This window comes from Anabrus simplex, chromosome 1 (genome assembly GCF_040414725.1).
Source record: "Anabrus simplex isolate iqAnaSimp1 chromosome 1, ASM4041472v1, whole genome shotgun sequence".
Lineage (NCBI taxonomy): Eukaryota > Metazoa > Arthropoda > Insecta > Orthoptera > Tettigoniidae > Anabrus > Anabrus simplex.
The window spans coordinates 1,797,388,836-1,797,410,396 of record NC_090265.1 but is presented as its reverse complement, the minus strand read 5'-3'; the positions used below and the strand labels follow the sequence as shown (position 1 = coordinate 1,797,410,396).

The window sequence follows — 21,561 nt, the reverse complement described above, 5'->3', positions numbered from 1 at the left end:
ATCCAGGCTATGCAATGAAATTCATTTTATGCAATAAAATAATCATTGCCATCACCACCACCACCATCATCATCATCATCAACGCATTCATATGCAAAGAGAAAACTATGGTAATTCCTCTCTGAGAGAAAAGTAAAATCCCTGATGATAATTAAGTTGATATTAGGACTGCTAAAAAGTAAGAAGGTGAAGAGAAACTTTCTTAAAAAAACATTTATTTGTGACACATTCTGTAAGTTTCCATCTTTGCTTTCTCAAGCACTTGCATTTTATCTACTGATATTTTAACAGATGTATTTATATTAATTTGTTCAATTGCTTAAAAACTGCAGAAGATAATTGTAAATTGACTATCTGTGACCTTTAACACTGCCATAGAGCATTTCTTAAAGTAATCTGCAAGAATTTACTTTAGCAACACACAATAACCTTAACAAACAGATATTGTCTTGGGCACGCCCTTTGGAATTCCTGTACAGTACTCTAACTACGAATTACTAATTAGAGAGTCATGCCAGTATCAAGTTCCAATGTCTGCTTCATAAGTTCGTATGTTGAAAATGAAACAGCCACCATAGGAATGGCTCGAAGGTAATTGATGCTCATTCCACGGTACAAACCTTTAAAGATACCATTTTCACGGTATATCAGCACAATAGTCTTCACCATTCCCATTCTGAAAGGAAAAATAAATACATTATTAATATAATTTCAATACAAGGTGGTAGGAGACATATGTGGCATAACTTTCATGTACACCAGAAAACTGAATTAAAAGGTGTATGAAGACCATGTTAAGCTCACGGGACAAAAAATTAGTCACCACAGTGTCACGTACAGATGGATCGTTAAGCCCGTACAGATGGCGCAGCGAATCAGTCCAGTGCCCAACAACATGCGTACTGCCTCTACCCGAGCATAAGGCAGTAGCTATCAGCGACACATTGATGTACGTCAGCATGGGTAGATGTAAAGATGTGAGAAAGTGGCAAAAAGGGGCCATGAGGTGCATGAAGTTGGGGATTTGTTGTTTTTTTGCAGCGGACTGTTGGCTATGTCTACAAGCAGTGGTGTATTACACATGGCCACAAAACACAAAGTCAGACTTGTGGTCGGAAAAAAGATCTTGACTGACAGGGACCGGAGACGCGTTTCACGGCTTGTGAATCAAAATCGCTTCCAAACCACAGGGGAATTGCTGCAGTCTGTGAATGAAGGTCCATCCCAACTTGTCAGCAAGAGACCACTGCGACCCAAACGGCATGCAATGAACATTTGGAGTGTGTCACCTCGCAAGAAGTCATTGCTCCCATAGGCACATAAAGGTGCACATCTTCAATGGGCTAGAAATCATTGAATGTGGACAGTAGCTGACTAGCGGAACATAATGTGGACTGACAAATCACATTTTTGCCTATTATAATGACACACGTCAAATGAAGCATTTCATGCTGGATGTGTGCAAGGTCAGGTTCAAGCCAGAGCTGGGTCTGTGATGGTTTTTTTAGTGGGGTGGGGGAGGGCACGGTTCACATCATGGATTGGGCCCACTAACATGAACCTGCGTGTTTATTTAAACATTCTGCATGATGAGTATGCTACTGATACCCCAAATTTTCAAGATCACAACAGCAAAGTTAATTGAGCTGGACGCATATATGACAGGGTTTATGAATACTCTCCACCCTGCTACATCTGGATTGGCCAGCAAAATCCCCCAACTTGAACCCCACTGAAAATTTGTGGGACCTGTTGGAAGAGCAGGTAAAACGCCGTCATCAGCATCTTAGCAATTTGGTGGAATTGCACGATCGAATCCTCGATGAGTAGCTTAACCTGGACAACCTTATGATCTCTGTTCCTAACCAAATCCAGGCGATTATCAAGTCCAGAGGCGGAGTTACACGGTACTAAATGCTGCTTGTAATATCGCCAGGGGTGACTAACTTTTTGTCTCATTCAAGTTTAAAAACTTGATGTTAACTCCGTATTGAACTGAGAATCTTATGGAAACAAGAGAGGTCCACCTGTTTCGATTTACTTTTTGTTTGGTGAACTTATAATTCTTGCAAAGATTTAGCAATCTGAACTACTTTTTCATCCTGTTAAACCTTCCTCTGACTTTCACACTAGGTATGTCTTGGATCATTACATCAAAAACATAAAATAACATCTAAAATTTGGAATTTAAATCCACCACTAAAAGGATACATCAAAGTCAAAAATTTCATGATTCTATCCTCAAGAGGTTTACTTTGGAAATCAATTCTTAATATACTGTGTATGTTTAAAAGTTTCTGGCATACAATGAGACCACCTTAAGTGTAGGTTCTGTGACGTTTCATTAGTGGCACGACCTTTATTTCATCTCCGTGCTATAAAATTCACTTCACTAACGAACATTTCACTGTTCTACCAACCTGCATTTTGCATCTGCAGAGCTTGATTAATATTTCAAGAATTCACAAAAATTTCAGGGAGAGTGTTGAAAGTAATTCTTGAGAACAGTATCTATTATCATCCAAGAGGAAAATTATTATTATTATTATTATTATTATTATTAATAAATGGATGTGATCAGATTCAAGTACGTAAAGTGTTGCAAAAAAGAAACTTTCCACTGCAAAAAGCTGATCGACAAAATAAATAAATAAATAAATAAATAAATAAATAAATAAATAAATAAATAAATAATAATAATAATAATAATAATCGTATGGCCTCAGCTACCGTGTGCAGACATTTCAATTTGACGCCATCTGGCTGTCTGCTCATCAATTTGGACGTTCCGTTTTACTCTAGGCCCACTAGATGGCAGACCGAGTAAACCGAAACTCTCTTGGGCGTCTGTGGCTGAGATTTAATTAATTTTGTCGGGTAAACACCAAATGTGTCACCAGAGATCTTTTACATGCCAACATCGTATGACATGGGAGTGTCGAATGGACTCTTTTCCGCCCTTCAAAAATCTGGAGGCCAACACTCTGTGATCCACAATAAATGAAAATGAACAATTGATAACGAACGATTTATTTGCATTATTTCACAGAGATCTTTGGCGACCAAGGCCTACGGTAACGACGTCGCTTCCATCACACATTTTGTCGACCCCCAGCCCTAAGACATATTCATGTTAGAAGAATGTTCACTATGCAGGATTATAAGCTGCCAGTTTATATACGTCTGTCTCAATGGTTTGTTACATTTCGTGCTAACCAAACAAACTGTAATTACTTTACACAATGAGAAATATACATCAGAGCTTTATGGTAAATAAACTTTAAACACTGTATTTTAAAGTATACAGTTTATGAAAAACATGTTTTTTTGATGCGCAAATTATTAGCAGATTTCATCTGCCACTCGGGCACTGGGTCACTCTTAACAGAGTTCGGACAGCCCATGGTCTACAAGTGGAACTGCCGCATGTCAAGCTATCGCTCACATTGTTGGCAGCTGCAAGCTACGTGCTTACTCGGGTAGCTGGGCTCACTTCCACATACCACCAGAGGCAGTGTTAGAGTGGATGGACATCCTGATATGAAATTGTTTTCTTGTTATTGTAATATATTCAACTGTATACATGCAGATTTTATGCCATATGCTAAATAAATAAATACAAAAAACAGGACAATATGCCTCCCGTATATTTTTTGCCGGGGCAACAGGACACTTTAGAGAAATAAGAGACAATCCCGTAAAATAAGCAACGCTGTGATGAGTGGATCAGACGGTTGAGGTGCTGGCCTTCTGTCCCAAATGTGGCAGGTTCGATCCTGACTCAGTCCGGTGGTATTTGAAGGTGCTCAAATACGCCAGCCTCGCATCAGTAGATTTAGTGCCTCGTAAAATAACTCCTGCGAGACAAAATTCTGGCACCTTGGGGCCTCCGAAAACGTAAAGAGTAGTTAGTGGAACGTAAATCAAACAACATTATTATTATTATTATTATTATTATTATTATTAAAATAAGGGATGCCTGGTCACCCTAAACTAGCCTGCACAGGTAGTACACATTCTACAACAGAAAATGATTACTGGCTTGGGAGAACTTTGAGCTGAATTATATAGGACTCAACCTAGTGTTTGTAGAGGCTGAAAAACGTCATGTGCCCAATCAAACTGTTAGATTGTTTGTTGCCCAACAGTATTCCCAACAGCCATGGAGAGATCCAGCTCCTACACCTCAAAATGTGCAGCCTGTTAGAGATGAACAAGAAATCATGCTGAATGACTCCCCAATACTGGCATAGGGTATCGTTTAGTGATGAATGTCACCAACATTATTAAGGAAAAAGAGATAAGACACATCTCAGATACTATGCCTGTGCCTGGGGCGGTTATAACATATTGTTCAAGGTACACAAAATACAGGAATGACATCATCCAATTAACAGCACAATTGCACTGTCAGAATTTAGAAGATGACTTCATTTTAACGCGTTCCTCACGCTTCAGGTCACCTTATGTTCGGACTGTTGTCTAACCTATGTTTTTATGCAGGAATCGCTTGCACGGTTACGGTGACTGAAGCCTTAAATTTTTCTGCCGTCAGATGAGAGACTGTTGTTTAATTCGTTAAGAACCGCTCTTCTGACATCTCGTGTAACCTATTACTTTCTACATTGCTCACAGGTAAGCGAATATGAGTTTTCAGATTTTTATTTATTGGAGTAATTATTATTGATATGTTTGTTATCTTCCGTAGATAATATTTACAAGCAATGTCCTTTACATTCTGACACAGTGGTGGTACGGAAAAGAAAGAGGTTTAGGACAGCACTTGATCACGGTTGAATTGCTCATCATTTGAAACCAAGTGATGACAGTGACGGTGATTTCACTTCAGTATCTGATGATGCCTTACGTACAGCCTCGTCTTTTGTGATACCTAATTAACGTATTCCTATGAAAACAGATTAATGAACGAGAAACCATTTAATTCCAGGGTAATTTCTGGGTCATGCACTTGTTGAATCGGAAAACTGTCGCAGAGGTAAATACATCGGAATGTCTCCTCAACAATAATGCACACAACAGGTGCTCCAGCATTGTTTTGGATTTCATAGTCAAATTCGTCAGGTCACCGGTGACTCAAACCAATAATAACTAAAGGCAGCATTGGGTCACTGGTGGACAGATACGATGTAAAATTAAGTCATCAAAATTCACTGCTGCAGGGAACGTGTTAATGGATGATAATCTGTCTGATCATTGTAAAGTTACCATTAACTCGTTTCATCATACTACAGTACTATCACTCAAATAGAGTGGCCTTCCTGTTCTCCAGACATGAACTCCACTGAACACTGTCACAGAGTTAACATTTTTCATATGTTCTTATCTTCCTTTCTTCTTCCTATCTTTAGATGAGCTTTACGCTAGGATATATTCTGCTATAAACTACTTTCTACCCACACCTTGATACAACAGAGAAGTATTAAATAAATAAGAAAGGACAAGTTGTGTTACCATAGAACAGAGTAACATACCGTCTGTACAATCCAGTCCATGCACCAAAGAGGAAGAACAGATCCAGCATGAAAAAGAAGAAAATGAGATATCACACAGATAAGTGCCATGCTTCTTAAAAAGATTGTTACATTCATAATGTGAAATAGTTACAAGAATTATTTAAATAGGATTTTAATATATATATATATATATACACCGATTATAAAATATAACTCGTTAAATCAATGGATCTAACAGACAGCTGAAATAAATGCATGCAAAAAGAATTGTCAAGAAGGCCGCACTTTTACAAGTTGTTACTATTAGTTTATGATTTGATGAATATTATTAACAAGTGTAGAAACATTTATCTTAAAATTCTGTGTACACCTTTCTAACAGTTGAGGCGATGGGTGCAATAACAACTTAAGTCTGAAAACACTGTTTTGAGAAAATCACATCCAAAGTTTTGAAACACTGTAAATATCAGAGTTTTTCATTTATGGACATCTTGATTTATGCATATAATTTAATGACAGTCCTTAACAATATTTCCATTTCACTGTGAATTTAAATTTCACTAGTTCTTAAATATTTTTATTTAAATGTGAATTTACTTGTTATTGCCTTGACAGACAATCAGCACCTTAAATTGGCATTTATGGGCAGTAGATTTGTTCAAAATAATTTAATACGGAAAAACAGCTATCCTGTACTGATTAATAAGAATATTTTATAATATATATACAGTATATGTAGAATTTACAAAAAAAAAAGTATTTTCTTAAATGTAGAATTTACAAAAAAATTAAAGTTTTTTCTTAATAATGCACTTTTGAAAGAAATTTCAATCAGAGAATAAGGATTAAATGATTTCTTATACACTGGAATTGCCTTGATAAGGTAGGCTAAGCTAAGTAAAATGTATTCATATAATAATAATAATAATAATAATAATAATAATAATAATAATAATAATAATAATAATAATAATGTTAAATAAATAAAAAACAAATAATACTTTAAAGTGTGATCCCATACAATCTGATGTCCTTTCAAGAATAAAACGTCACTCAGTTTTTTTAATGAAATGGTACCTTTATCAGGTATAATCCGTTATTAACCGCTTGACGCTGACCTGCAACAAAGTGCGGGCAATACTCAATCAATCAATACTGATCTGCATTTAGGGCAGTCGCCCAGGTGGCAGATTCCCTATCTGTTGCTTTCCTAGCCTTTTCCGAAATGATTTCAAAGAAATTGGAAATTTATTGAACATCTCCCTTGGTAAGTTATTCCAATCCCTAACTCCCCTTCCTATAAATGAATATTTGCCCCAGTTTGTCCTTTTGAATTCCAACTTTATCTTCATATTGTGATCTTTCCTACTTTTATAGACGCCATTCAAACCTATTCGTCTACTAATGTCATTCCATGCCATCTCTCCGCTGACAGCTCGGAACATACCACTTAGACGAGCAGCTCTTCTTCTTTCTCTCAATTCTTCCCAACCCAAACATTGCAACATTTTTGTAACGCTACTCTTTTGTCGGAAATCACCCAGAACAAATCGAGCTGCTTTTCTTTGGATTTTTTCCAGTTCTTGAATCAGGTAATCCTGGTGAGGGTCCCATACACTGGAACCATACTCTAGTTGGGGTCTTACCAGAGACTTATATGCACTCTCCTTTACATCCTTACTACAACCCCTAAACACCCTCATAACCATGTGCAGAGATCGGTACCCTTTATTTACAATCCCATTTATGTGATTACCCCAGTGAAGATCTTTCCTTATATTAACACCTAGATACGTACAATGATCCCCAAAAGGAACTTTCACCCCATCAATGCAGTAATTAAAACTGAGAGGACTTTTCCTATTTGTGAAACTCACAACCTGACTTTTAGCTCCGTTTATCAACATACCATTGCCTGCTGTCCATCTCACAACATTTTCGAGGTCACGTTGCAGTTGCTCACAATCTTGTAACTTATTTATCACTCTATAGAGAATAACATCATCCGCAAAAAGCCTTACCTCCGATTCCACTCCTTTACTCATATCATTTATATATATAAGAAAACATAAAGGTCCGATAACACTGCCCTGAGGAACTCCCCTCTCAACTATTACAGGGTCAGACAAAGCTTCACCTACTCTAACTCTCTGAGATCTATTTTCTAGAAATATAGCAACCCATTTAGTCACTCTTTTGTCTAGTCCAATTGCACTCATTTTTGCCAGTAGTCTCCCATGATCCACCCTATCAAATGCTTTAGACAGGTCAATCGCGATACAGTCCATTTGACCTCCAGAATCCAAGATATCTGTTATATCTTGCTGGAATCCTACAAGTTGAGCTTCAGTGGAATAACCTTTCCTAAAACCGAATTGCCTTCTATCGATCCAGTTATTAATTTCACAAATATGTCTAATATAATACTACTGGAAGAGTGGGCGCTCAGTCCCCAGGAAACGATTCAGGACTTTCTATTAGGATGCCACGAAGGCTGGAGGGTGTGACCATCGGCAGGGATGGTAACACCCAATACCAAGATAATACTTGCAGTGGTATGTTCATAAGTTTGTAATTTGTAAATTACAGTATCTAAGAACTTTTTGGATAAACTAAAAAAAAAAAAAAAAAACCCTGGTTAGATGGAAGAGAAGGCCTGAAGGCCTTAATCTTGCCAGGTAAAATAAAACATTACTAAACTAAACTTCAATCATCGGTATAAAGTATGCAGAGCACTGGTTAACTTCATTTTATAACAATATGTTTCTGGAATGAAGGAAAAGCTTGGCTTAAGATAAATAAATACAGGTTTTGACTCCTTGCCTGAATGGTCTTAAAATCAGAAGGCCCTGGATTCTATTCTCGGCTGGGCCATGGATCTGAACCACATCTCATTAATTCCTGGAGCTCAAGGGCTGAGTGTTAGTGTTCGTCTTGATACATATCTTTATTTAGATACAATACGTGACACGACCAACCAATACACAATAGGGAACACAAGCTTTAACATACTGTTTGTGTCAGGAGGGAATGCTATCTCTCCAATTGGTGTCTATCCGTGAGAAGAGTGTTATACATGCACAACCGCAATTCAGTCTTAATGCATTTTGTAATTAGTGTAGGATAAGTGCACGAGACTTGTGACACAAAAATAAGCACTAAATAAGCTCAGGAAGGGGAAGATACACGTTCTCAGACTTTATAGCACTGTTAACGTCTAGGACAAAATAAACTATATTTATTGTAGTAACAATCAAATAATTGTAAGAAGGAAAATGTAATGCATCTATCGAACAAACAAATTCTCTCTCCTCCGTTTCAGATGATCCGGAACTAGGAGATGGGAGTATTGTATTCAATGTTAAACTAAGAGAGATAAGAGAAAGCAAAATAAAAGTATGGAAATTGAAAGACAAAAATGTACAGGAAGATTTTCAGGAGATTTTAGCAACAAATCCCAGTTACTGAAGTGGAAAATGTAGAACAGGAGTGGGCCAATTATAAAAAGGCATTTGTTGGTGCAGCAGAGATTGCTTGTGGCAGGACATCTACAAGAGTGCAGCCTGGCAAGAATGGAACAGAGGTCAAACAGAAGAAAGCAAAAGGAAGTATCTCAACAGCAAATCGAGATGTAAGAAGGTGGTAGGAGAAGAAAAGATGAGGTGGGAAGAATGTACACAAAAAATGGAAGTGGATGTAAGTGGCAGTAAAAGGATGCTGTATGGACTTATAAGAAGTAAGAGGACAGAAAGAGTTACCACAAAGCTAGTGAAGAAAGAAGATGGGGAACTGTTAACACACCCAGAAGACATAAAGAGAAAATGGAAGGAGTATTTTTATAAGCTACTGAATGTGACCAACTGTATAGGGGAGACTGAAGCGCTACAGTGCGAGGACTCAACAACAGAGGATGATACAACAATTCTGGAGGTGCAGTTAGCAGTACGAAAGATGAAAATGAGAAAAGCAACAGGGATGGATGAAATCAGTGTGGAAATGATGAAGGCTGCTGGACCTGTTGGTATGCAATGGTTGTACCGACTACTAAAGTGTATGTGGAAACACAAATGTGTACCAGAAGACTGGAAATGGGATAATACCAGTGTTTATGAAGGAGACAAGAAAGTTTGTGGTAACTATACAGAAGGTAGTTAAAATACTGGAAAAGATATTATAAAGAAGAATGAGAAGAAAGATTGAAGGAGCGTTACAAGAGGAACAATATGGCTTCAGGAGTGGAAGATCTACAGTGGACCCAATCTTTAGCATGAGACAGCTGATAGAAAAGAACTGATAATATGGAAAGGATCTGGTCATGACTTTCATGATAGTGTACCCAGAGAGAAGGTTTGGGAAACCATGGTTAAAAAGAGATTCGGAGGATACATTTTAGAAATGGTGCAAGTAATGTACAACTGTAAAAAACGAAATGGCGTATGGCTTTTAGTGCCGGGAGTGTCCGAGGACATGTTTGGCTCACCAGGTGCAGGTCTTTTGATTTGACGCATTTAGGCGACCTACGCGTCATGATGAGGATGAAATGATGATGAAGATGGCACATACACGCAGCCCCCGTGCCGGGAAAAATTAACCAATGGTGGTTAAAATTCCCGACCCTGCCGGGAATCGAACCAGGGACCCCTGTGACCAAAGGCCAGCACGCTAAACATTTAGTCATGGACCGGACTGTACAACTGTGGTGGCAGAGTACTGACCCAAGTTGGAAAGACAGTATGGTTTAGGAATAAGACTGGACTAAGACAGGGGAGTCTGCTGTCACTTCTTTTGTTTATTAATGTCATGGATGAAATTGTGAAGGAAATAAAGGAAGCCTATGGAGATCAAGAGATGACGATACTGCTATTTGCAGATGATGATGTGATCTGGGGGAAGAACAGCAAAGAAGTGCAACAACAACAACAACAACTAGATGTACCGAACAAAAAAAAAAAAGAAAATTGAGGAGTATGGCATGAAAATCAGTACAGAGAAAAGCAAGACTATGGTGATGTTGAGAGGGGAAAGGCAAGGAAAGGGCACTGTGAAAATTCAAAGTCAGAGTCTGGAAATTGTGGACAGCTTTAAAGGTACCTAGGAAATGAATTAATGCAAAATGCTAGGGTGGACATGAAGATTAGCAGGAGGGTACAGCAGGGTAATGCATTCTACCAAAGTGTAAGAAAATGTGTTTGGAGCAAAGAAGTACCAAGGAAAAGTAAAGAGATAACGTACAAAATGTACTAAGTACCCGTACTGACTTACGCAGCTGAGACCTGGACTTTGACTAGCAGGCAAGAGAGTAGAATTCCAGCCAGTGAGATGAAATTCCTAAGAAGTATGATAGGAAAGACAGAGTGAGAAATGAAGATGTTAGGAAGGAAGTTGGGATAGGAAAGCTAAGTGAGAGAGTTGAAAAGAATAAACTAAGATGGTTTGGACATGTAAAGAGGATGGAGGAGAATATAATTCCAAGGACCTAGAACAAGGTGGATTGAATCACTGAAGAGCGGCATAAGAAGACGAAATTTAGACTGGGACAAGACCGAGGAAGAGGAATGGTGGAAGGAAAGGGGAAGATGGAGAAGTGCCATAAATACCCCGACCTGACAGGAGCTAGATAAGGGGAAATGAGGATGATGATGATGATGAACTATTCAGTGTTCTCCCCAGAAATGTTCATCTGCTGGGTGACAGAAATCTGTAGCCGCGCGGGGAATACTATGGAAAAAATGAATATGATAACATTTCAATTCATTGCCCTCAGGGCATTAACAGTAGTATCAGACAGTTTAAACAATAATGGCAAAACTGAACTATTTTATTGTTATTATCACGAACAAGACGTAACACAGTATTCTGAACTTCTAGTGTTCTACTGCTCATTCATAACCATGTAACACCGAGGCTTACCACTCATTTACTGTAGAGCGTCCTGTGACGTCACGTGGAATCGAGTGTTCGCATGCGATTCCATGCCAATAAAGACACCGCTACATGATAGTCAAGATAAACATTTAAACTTTGATGTAATTGATGCAATTATGCTGACAATATGAAGATTTATCAATTAAATAGTAATTTCTACGGTATTTAAATTTTAATTTGGAGCACCCAATGACTTAAATAAGTATTAATATTATGTGACTGGCACATATCTTGGTTATGTTAGCCAGGCGGTCTGTAAAAATGGCGGCGGGGGGGGGGTGCGCCCATTAAGAAGGTCCTTGGGAGAACACTGCTATTCCATCAGGAAGGACATCCGACCATAAAACTGGGCTTAATCTACATTACTGCTGATCGCAGATAATTGAGAAAGGGCCAGGAAGAAGAAGAACACAGTAGTTACCCAAATTTACGAGTTTCAGGATTCATCATTGCAAGCTGCATACGTCGGCGAGTTACATCTAATGGATAGGAGACACTCTGGGCCACAGCTCCGGCAAAGCCACCACAGAGAAGTTTAGCAGGAATAATCAACACGAGCCCTCCTGTAAGAGAAATAAAAGTTGGTGCAACTTCTTACAGAGCAACACAAATATGTGCAGAGGGAAGAGTTACTCCACTCACCTGTGTTTCGAGAGCAAGGCTCGCATGTCAATTTTGGAATGTATTTCATGCACAGGAATTTGAGCATTTCAAAACAGTAAAACGAGAAACCAGCGTACGGAACCATACCGCAGAGTGTGGGGACGAAACCTCGGTACAGAGCACGAATACCACCTTCCTGCAAAACGAGATGAAACACACATGATCAATAAGAAGAGAAACCAGCATACGGAACCATACCGCAGTGTGTGGGGACGAAACCTCGGTACGGAGCACGAATACCACCTTCCTGCAAAACGAGATGAAACACACATGATCAATAAGAAGAGAAACCAGCATACGGAACCATACCGCAGTGTGTGGGGACGAAACCTCGGTACGGAGCACGAATACCACCTTCCTGCAAAACGAGATGAAACACATATGATCAATAAGAAGAGAAACCAGCATACGGAACCATATTGCACAGGGTGGGGACGAAACCTCGGTACAGAGCACGAATACCACCTTCCTGCAAAACGAGATGAAACACACATGATCAATAAGAAGAGAAACCAGCATACGGAAACATACCGCAGAGTGTGGGGACGAAACCTCAGTACAGAGCACAAATACCACCTTCCTGCAAAACGAGATGAAACACACATGATCAATAAGAAGAGAAACCAGCATACGGAACCATACCGCAGAGTGTGGGGACGAAACCTCGGTACAGAGCACGAATACCACCTTCCTGCAAAACGAGATGAAACACACATGATCAATAAGAAGAGAAACCAGCATACGGAACCATACTGCAGAGTGTGAGGACAAAACCCCGGTACAGAGCGCGAATACCACCTTCCTGCAAAACGAGATCAAATACACATGATGTGATAAGTCCAGAGTAGAGTGGAAAATGGTTCTGAAAATACATACAAAAAGGTGTTGATAAAATCGCTTTATTAAGGTTCAAACCAGTAACATGAACTTTCTTTATCCCACTTACTGGGTTCTAATAATTAATAAACTTGTCACACAACATTTCAATGTTTTTGACAGTAAATTGCTCTTGTTTTGAGCCTGATACTCTACAGAAACCATTGGAACATATCTTGTCAGCACTTGTAAAGCGAGTTCAGTCCAAGTTGCAAAGATTTCCACAACTGGATTGTTTTTCAAATTTAATTCAAAATTGTATTTAGCAAATACAGTGGAACCTCAATATCTCAAATCACCTCGGGAGTTAAATTTTCTTTCCAGTTATCGAGATATAGAGAATACCGTTTTTAAGCATGTATAGCACGTAATTGAATCATGTGTATCTACAGGCTTATACTGAATGAGTTATTTTTAATAGCAGGCCCTATTTAAAAATATACACACTTTATTTTATGGCATCACTTTAGTTATAACCCTTATTATAGTATCTTTTTAGAAGACAGGATACAGTACATAGAGTAGTGAAACAAGAAACACACCTTCCTCCCTTCACGTTGAAACTTCTCGTCAATACCACGCAACCAAGATTCGTAAATGGAGCTTGTCATCCGCGACTTCAGGGGTTGCTTTCGTACATGACCAGTAAATACTTCACACCCGAGAAACAGCGAGGCTTCGCCGATTTTCCGATCTCTAAGTTTTAGTTTTTCGGTTCCCGTCATTTAAGCTCCCAGCATCACCGTAACCCTTTCTTTGCTCGTTAACTGTTCCTCAAAAACCACAACTGCCGTATTGTACAGTTAATGTTGCACAAAATTCGAGATACAGAGTATTTTTTGCTTCATAGGAGGAAATCTTTGCTTTGAAAAATCGAGAAATTCGTGTAACCGAATTTCAAGTAGTAGAGAAATAAATACACGTGAAGAGTAGGACAAATGGCCGGGAAATTTAAGTTACTACGAGATATCGACTGTACATCAATGTTGTCCTCTACATAGATCAACTTCTTCCACTGTTCCTCCTCCTCCATACCTTCTTCCAAACTCAATCACATCAGGCAAATACCTATAGCCATGCAATGCAAAAAGTTCCAACTCTAGGTCTTTGTTGTTACGCCTGCTTGACGGCTGCCGAGATATGAATTAGTGGTGGTTTCCATAAATTGTAACTCCGCCACAGCCGGTCCCAAGCCCGATTGAGAAACGAGTACATAGAGGGTTGAAAACCGTATGCTTGGCAACCCTGCTGATGTTCTTTTAAGAATGGAACATGTCACTTTTTCTAATAGTGTGTATATTTATTCCTTGTTTAACAGTGTGCGGGTTTTTTCTTTCAGATATGTTATAATGTAATATTTATATTGTTGGACGGACTGAAAAGCCATAAGTTACATTTCGTTTCCACCATCACAAAGTGCTAGTAATACAAACCTCGCGGAATATGCACACTGCTGTGTGAAGAATGCCTGTGTACACGTGCTCTCCTGTCACCTGGAAGGCCAGACGAGCTCTTATTGTATCCAAAGGGTATGTCAAAGTTACAGCAGTAACTCCAGCACCAGATCCAGCCAGAAACTTTCCTATGTGGGAGTTGCTGCCCAACACGGAGGCCAGAGACTGAAAAATAAAATTCAAATTGTGAAGACCACCTTAACACATTTACAGCACTTCAATTTGGGAGAATATCCAGATTAATAAATATTGCAAGCATTGTCATGAACAGGGAACACATTTATATGTACTAAGTACATATATATTTAGTTATTTTTATTGAAATATAGAATTATATACAGACTTAAAATTACACATATAACATTAATTTCTATTTAATATCAAAGGTCAAAGAAGCAAGAAAGTAGTTCTACATGCAACATAATGTTGCACTTCTCATTTTAATATATTTGAAGAACACACAATCTTTTATTCTCTGTTCCCAAAACAATGGATTACAAAATGTTCTTTTAAGTGCTGGAAAGTGAATCTTCTCCTATTATTTCTAAGGATAGATTTATATTGACAAACTGCGTTCAACATCAGAAGAGGTAATGGGGGCATAATTCAACTTCACAATATCTGCTGGGGTTAAATCCAATGTTAATTTTACACTTAAATCTCCACACAGCATTGCAGCAACCTTTGTCATTTCTTCATATCCAGGTTCTTTGAAAGTACAGTGGCCATCTTCACGTTTGCTACATCTGCAACTTCACCTGTACCACAATTTAGCTGTTCCACAGTTTAATTCACAATTTCACAACTTTCAGAAAGTGAGAGGTGCAAGGTTTAGAGCGTTTTCAGTGTTTTTGTGATGCATGAAAAATTATGCTGAATGTAACATAAGTCATTTCTCACACTTGTATCACAGACAACTGCGGCTTCAATTGAGGCTGCATCTTCAAGTCCATGGCATGCAGAACGTTCTTAATACAGTCTATATATATTCAACATAATATTCAACCGCTTGCAGCCACGTACCCCACAGAGTTAGAATCAGCTTCGGCGGCATTGGAATCTCTGGGTACATCTTTCAAAAGATGAACTCTTCTGTGGGCTTTGAGAAGAACGTTTTTCACTGAGAAAATCAATACATCTACTTTGCGGTAACTGCCTCTTACCACTTCTGCCACGCGATGAAAGGCATGTGCTACACATGTTAAATGAGCCATCTTAGGATATACAACACACAATGCTTCTCCGGCTTTTATCATATAAGGTGCGGCATCGCTAATAAAAGTAACACTTTATTATACTTAACGCCCTATGGCCAGAGGATACCCACAGCATCATTGAACAGTTTTGCTATAGTTTTGTTACCGCACCTTTCTAGAACATCACAGTGTAAGAGAATCCGTTTACAATAATCTTCGCTTAACAAACCAATGTTTACGTTGCCAATTAGCCTGCCTTATTTGTCTGTTGTCTCATCAATGGAAACCCAAACTGGACCGTCTTTAATCTCTTGCCTTATATTCCGAACAGTTTCATCGTATATGGCTGAACAGTAAGTTTTTCTGAACGTTGACTCATCCGGGATGGATAGTTTAGTATATTTCTCGAGGAATTCCCTGAAGCACTGATTATTCAGTTTGAAGAGAGGTATGCCAGCAGAAATGAGAGCACGACAGAGATCGGTGTTGAACTCGGGTGTTACACTGGAAGTTGCTGGTTGTGTCAGAAACAACCGTCTCTGCTTGGAATCTCGTTGTTTGTTAGCCTGGTGTTTATTGGTTGAAACGTGCTGTTTCACAAGGAACCTTCGAGTAGATGTCACTGTACAATGACACAAATCTTCTTTAAATTCCGATATGCAACTTTTCAATTTTAAACTGGTTGACTGAGCTACTTTAGGCATACTGTAACAACATTAATGTCTTCAATGAATATCAATACACAACTGCACGTACAAGAACACTATGATCCGTCTCGCTGCTAATTTTCAAACTGCGAATGACTTGATAGTGAACTAGATGGAGTTATGAAGCAATCAAAGGGAATGCTTGAATTACGAACTAATCTGGAAACCACTAGCACATCATCGATGAATGAGATTTCCCTAGTTACGAAATTATGGCACAGACACAGTCGATGTTATGTAATGCAGCTTATCAATGCTGCAAGTTGATTCAGATAGTCATGGTACTGACCAGCTGATCTCCACTACTTCCGGGCTCAACCTCTCTCTTTCTTCGCACCGCTTATCAGCTTATTTTATCAGCCCAGACGTGGACAGGCGTGATAATGACCTGCACACCAGTTAAAATATTAATTTTTCGAATATAGATTTTAAATTTATTTCTTCGTTATTGACAGGACTCCTAATTTAATATAATTTAATACTTTTTAGCCAAAATATGGACTATATTGATTATAATCACGAATATGGGACATATGTGCTAAACTCCAAAATATGGAAATATATGGAAAATGAATACTACATTTTTCAACTCCACAAGTCATGATTCATAAAGATAATGCAAAATATAATTAATTTTAGCTTCCTAAAGAGATATGTTTTTACATATAAATCCATTCCCTGTTCATCAATAAGAATTACTAGCTATAGAACTGCTATACTGTGTATGTTTTTTTCACTCAAAATGTCAAAGCATCTGATCAATTAGGAAGTTGTTTTTTTTGTGTTAAGCTGTCTGTAAGAAGCCTAGAGTAGTAACAAAGACACGCACAATCCGGTACTTGTACGTTGCTCTGTGGATCAGTGGTGTCATCCCCTGGATTCTGAGCCCAGCAAGTGTAGGTAACTAAAACACATGAAGAGAGTTCCTGTCTGCGATCTGGTAGAGTAAAATAAGATGTCACAGTTGACTTGCAGGCGTCAAGCCAAAATGCCTGCAAATGATAGCCAAGGCCATGAACTTGTGAGGTTTATTAACAGGATATCGGCATTACAGACCTGAACTGCATATATATACCGTGTGTGTAAAACTTGTCCAAGTACTGTTGTGGTATCTGACAGCGTGAGTCACGTGTGTGACACGCATTGGGCCGCATGTGAATTATCGCTCCATCTCATGAGTTTCTTTTGAACTATGTCCAAGGTCTCTTCACAGCCATCTAAATAAAGCTTTATTCTTTCGTTTCATGTGTCTATCAATTTTAACGATTTTACACCAAGTTATCGATGTGTAAAATTCTTCAACTCTTCACTCGTGCACTTTTCTCGCAAAGGTGTAGGATAAGTTTTCTAGCGATGCTGTACGAGGGATGTTAAGTGTTTTAGTGATTATGAGGATAGTAGTTATAATTTTAGCGATGATTCTGACAACAGTGATGTCGATATTGCCGAATTAGACCATGATGGGGATGCAATGATACAGGCATTATTCGTGCTAGATGCGGTAGTGCTGCGTGTAATCTTTACTGGGATGACATGGATAATTACGTAAGAAATAAATATTTTGTAAGGTTTTTTTCACCCCAAGGTTTAGGTCTAAATGTCGTGCAACAAGTAGTCTTCCAAACGTTTCTTTTTCACTTGAACTCGCCCAGCTGAGTGCAACGGAAACAAATCACTACACTTAGCGGTATGTGAAGTCCCGAGTAATGTTATTTCCATTTCGATCTAGGGTAAGGGAGTTTATTCCAGTCAATGAAAACGAGAAGTACATTATCTTCATGTTGAAGGGAATAGTCAGAAACTTAATTTTAGGTCTACATCTCGAAAAATTGTACCACTGTCATGCCCCTATTTGATTCACATCTTTAGACAAACTTCAATCCATATGCAAATTACCTCACTTCAACAATAATGAGACTACAGACAATGATCGACCAAAAAGCTATTTCCAATATATTCAAAATTGGTTGGAAATTAACTGAGATATGGTATCAAAAAACAGTTTGGTGCACAGGTATGCTAGCCCTTAAATGCCCAATGAATGTTCCTCCCGCATCCAGTGAAGGCTACACTTTAAATGCTCTGCTCAGAAGGGTTAAAACACTAAGTCACGAGAGCCATGGTAATTTCAAATATAGTCTAGAAACAAGGCCCCAAAAAAATCAAGGCCCAAAGCAAAATATAGCAATTGAGGCTTTCACGGCCGGTGCTACATATCATGTCTGTGTTTCCCAGGCTTGTAGGCCGTGGTCCAGGATCACGTGATGTGCCGATGTTTCGCCGAAGACTGCGCTTGGCATTATCAAGGGTTCCAACTGACTTCAATAGAGCTCACAGTGGAATGGAGTGGTGGTGTAATTCCACCTCATTATATAGTGCAGGCTACTGAAGGGACGCCATGCTGTTCCTCAGCCAACAATTGAAGCATTAAGGAGCCCGATGTACCTCAACCTCCTTTGATCACCCGTCGCTTTTTCTGGTCTGCCACGCCCATCGGGTCCTCCAAAATTTAAGGCTTTCAGAAATGGAGACCAGGCTTTGTTTACCCGTTCAGATTCCAATGGCTTCCCTCAGTAGCCGGGCATGATAAGACACAGTAGTAGACAGTACTGTACGTGATGGTCTGCTAGCAGCGAGTGTTCAGCGACTGATGATCTATCTGCTTGCCCAGCCGGCTATATCTGTTGTACTCCTTCAATCGTCTGGTGATGCTGTGTTTGGTAGTGCCTATGTACAGCATGCCACAGCTGCACAGGATCTTGTAGACCCCTGCTGTGGAAAGAGGATGGTGCTTGTCTTTGACACACCTAAGTAGTTCATGGATTTTCTTTGTTGCCCCCCCCCCCCCCCCCATGCTGTCTGTTATGGAGCTGTTTGAGTCTTCGCCACTGGATGTCGTGAAGACTTTGCACAATTGGTAAGAAAATGAGTGAAAGCCGTAACTGAGTTTTTCACAAAATACTGTTTTCTTAATAGCAACAGTCAAACCGAGAAATACCTATGAATACTCAGTATCTTGTAAATTTTAGAACCACTAAAATATCAAGAATAAAAAATCCGACTTAAGGTCCCTTTCCACACAATGGTTCACATATTTCAAATTAAAATGCAAATTATAAATAATAAGGGTTATGAGGCAAAAGCCATTTTCCAATCGAAGAAATGAAATCTTACAGAAATGTAATAGAAGTGAAGCTTCGACAGTGTGTAGAGTTATTTAGTTCTTTCTTTCGGGTTGAACCGTGTTAGTTTGCTGATGTTTCAAATACATTGCAGTAATTTTTGTCCATACCCCTACTACTAGTTTGAGTAGAGCGATTACCTCGGATCGAGCAGGGGTATTTCAGTTGCCTTGAAAAAGAATACTGCAATGTAGGCCTACTCAAAATGTCAGCAAACTGTACGGAATTTACAACAACACGGTTCAAACTGAAAAAAGAAGTAAATAACTTACAGAAATGTACTTGTACTTAAAAAAATAAAAAAAATTACCTTTTTGTATATTTCAAAAGCAGTAAACTGGGTTGCTGCGTATGGAAATATCCTAACCATCTGTGCTCCATTTCCTTTGTAGAGAGCAAAAAATGTTTCCTTGTGGACAATATGCCTGAGGCCAGTGAATACACCTGAAAAAAAGAAAAAAAAATGAACAGTTATTTAAATTACGAAACATTTTTAAAATGTATGCTGAAAGGTTGAGAGCACAATATTAGCAAAAACCAGAAATCAAATGATAAACAAGAGATGGGTCAAAAATACCGATTTAAAAAAAAAAAAAAAAAAACAGAAAACATTGATAGTTCAAAGTTACAGAAGGTCGTTCAGGATCTCTGGGGACGATGTTTGAAGCTTGCAAAAAGCCATGCCTCCACTAACGATCATGCTCAGTCGGAAAGCCAGCATTTCTAGCTATAGCTCGGCATTACAGCAGACTTTTTCACAGAGCTAACATGTGTATCTTGTCGCACTCCTCCTGACAGGATTTCCACAGGTCATTGGTAGTGTGTGGACGTATATCTCCTGTCCAAATGCACAGAAGTCCACGGGTGCCTTAAGCGGAATATCAGTAAAACGTGCTGTGCAGATTCCAGTTTCCATCTGCAATCTCTAAGAACAGACGAGTCAAATGAGAGGTGTGGCTGGATGCTTTAACTTGATGTACCCATAACTGATTTTTCGGCCTTCCATACAGTGCTGGGATATCTGTGTTGTAAGTTGGTGTTAAAACCTCTTGCTGATAGTATCTACAGTTCACCTTCATATTATACTTTCCTGCCATTCTTTATACAGTGTTCGATGACTTTTTTTGTGTCTAGGGCTGTAGTAAATTGAGCGGGTTTTGTTACAATCACTAAAGTACACGTATGCTTCGACTAATATTACCTACCAGATAACCCTCACACGCTTTCTTGCGTTAGTGCGACGTTCCAACAGCTTTTGAACACAGAGCTTATGCCGGTTTTCTAATTGCAGGTCCTTGTTGGTTATCATGTTAACATCCCCAACTTACGTGCGATAGTCCTTTGGGAGACAGGGCCTTCTTCTGGTGTACGGTTCATGGGTGGTCGTGGATTTGCCTGTTTTTATCCTCTGTGAAATTGTGCCCAGTCGGCCTTTCCTTTTATATTCAATACAGCGCTGATTTCTTTCTTTGATATCAAGAAATCATGCTTCTAGCAAATTCCTTGGATTGCAGAATAACTAGACTAGCATCGGAAAGGACTGTTATGTAGCTCTCCCAGTAACGGTCAATCCAATTCAGCATCGTTGCAGCTAATGTCACAAAACTCTAAATAAACCTTCTCAGTACTGATGTGAATCATCACTCCCAGTTTTTATGTGCTTAAGTTGATAACAGCACCGCCAGTGGCGTTCAAACTCGTCACCAGAGACCCCGAATGGCGTTCTGTATTACTGCGGCATACAAAGATATTTTTAAGAAGAAATATATTACAGCAATATCTTGACTGTTGGCAGGTAGGTGTGTAGTAGTAGTTGTAGTCAATGCCAGCGTTAGAATCAAACCTTTGATCTGCAAATGACCTTTACTTCTCATGAAGCTGTTTACTCAAGTCATTGAAGTTCATGAATGTAAAAGAAGGCTTCTGCATTCCTATTATTAGTTTTGAAAACTACTTTCACATCGTGCTTTTTAAAGATGTTGGTGACATTGAAAATTTGTTTGTTGAACGTAACAGTGGAAAAAAAGGAGTTGTTTTGTATTTTTTTTTCAAAGTGGTTGAGGGGCGATATTTATTGATTATTC

At 38.9% G+C, this 21,561-nt stretch overlaps 1 protein-coding gene across 1 annotated transcript in view; it reads right to left on the bottom strand.

Moving 5' to 3' along the window:
• Positions 1-204: 204 nt before the first annotated feature.
• The window catches only part of LOC136858777 (solute carrier family 25 member 16), a 58,657-nt gene continuing 37,300 nt past the window's right edge, over positions 205-21,561 (bottom strand). The window contains exons 3-7 of the mRNA XM_068225695.1: positions 19,788-19,921; positions 14,372-14,557; positions 12,042-12,198; positions 11,821-11,962; positions 205-676 (exon numbers count right to left, since the gene is read on the bottom strand). Coding sequence (XP_068081796.1) covers positions 502-676; positions 11,821-11,962; positions 12,042-12,198; positions 14,372-14,557; positions 19,788-19,921 — 794 coding nt within the window. The 3' untranslated portion in view covers positions 205-501. The remainder of the gene's footprint in view (positions 677-11,820; positions 11,963-12,041; positions 12,199-14,371; positions 14,558-19,787; positions 19,922-21,561) is intronic.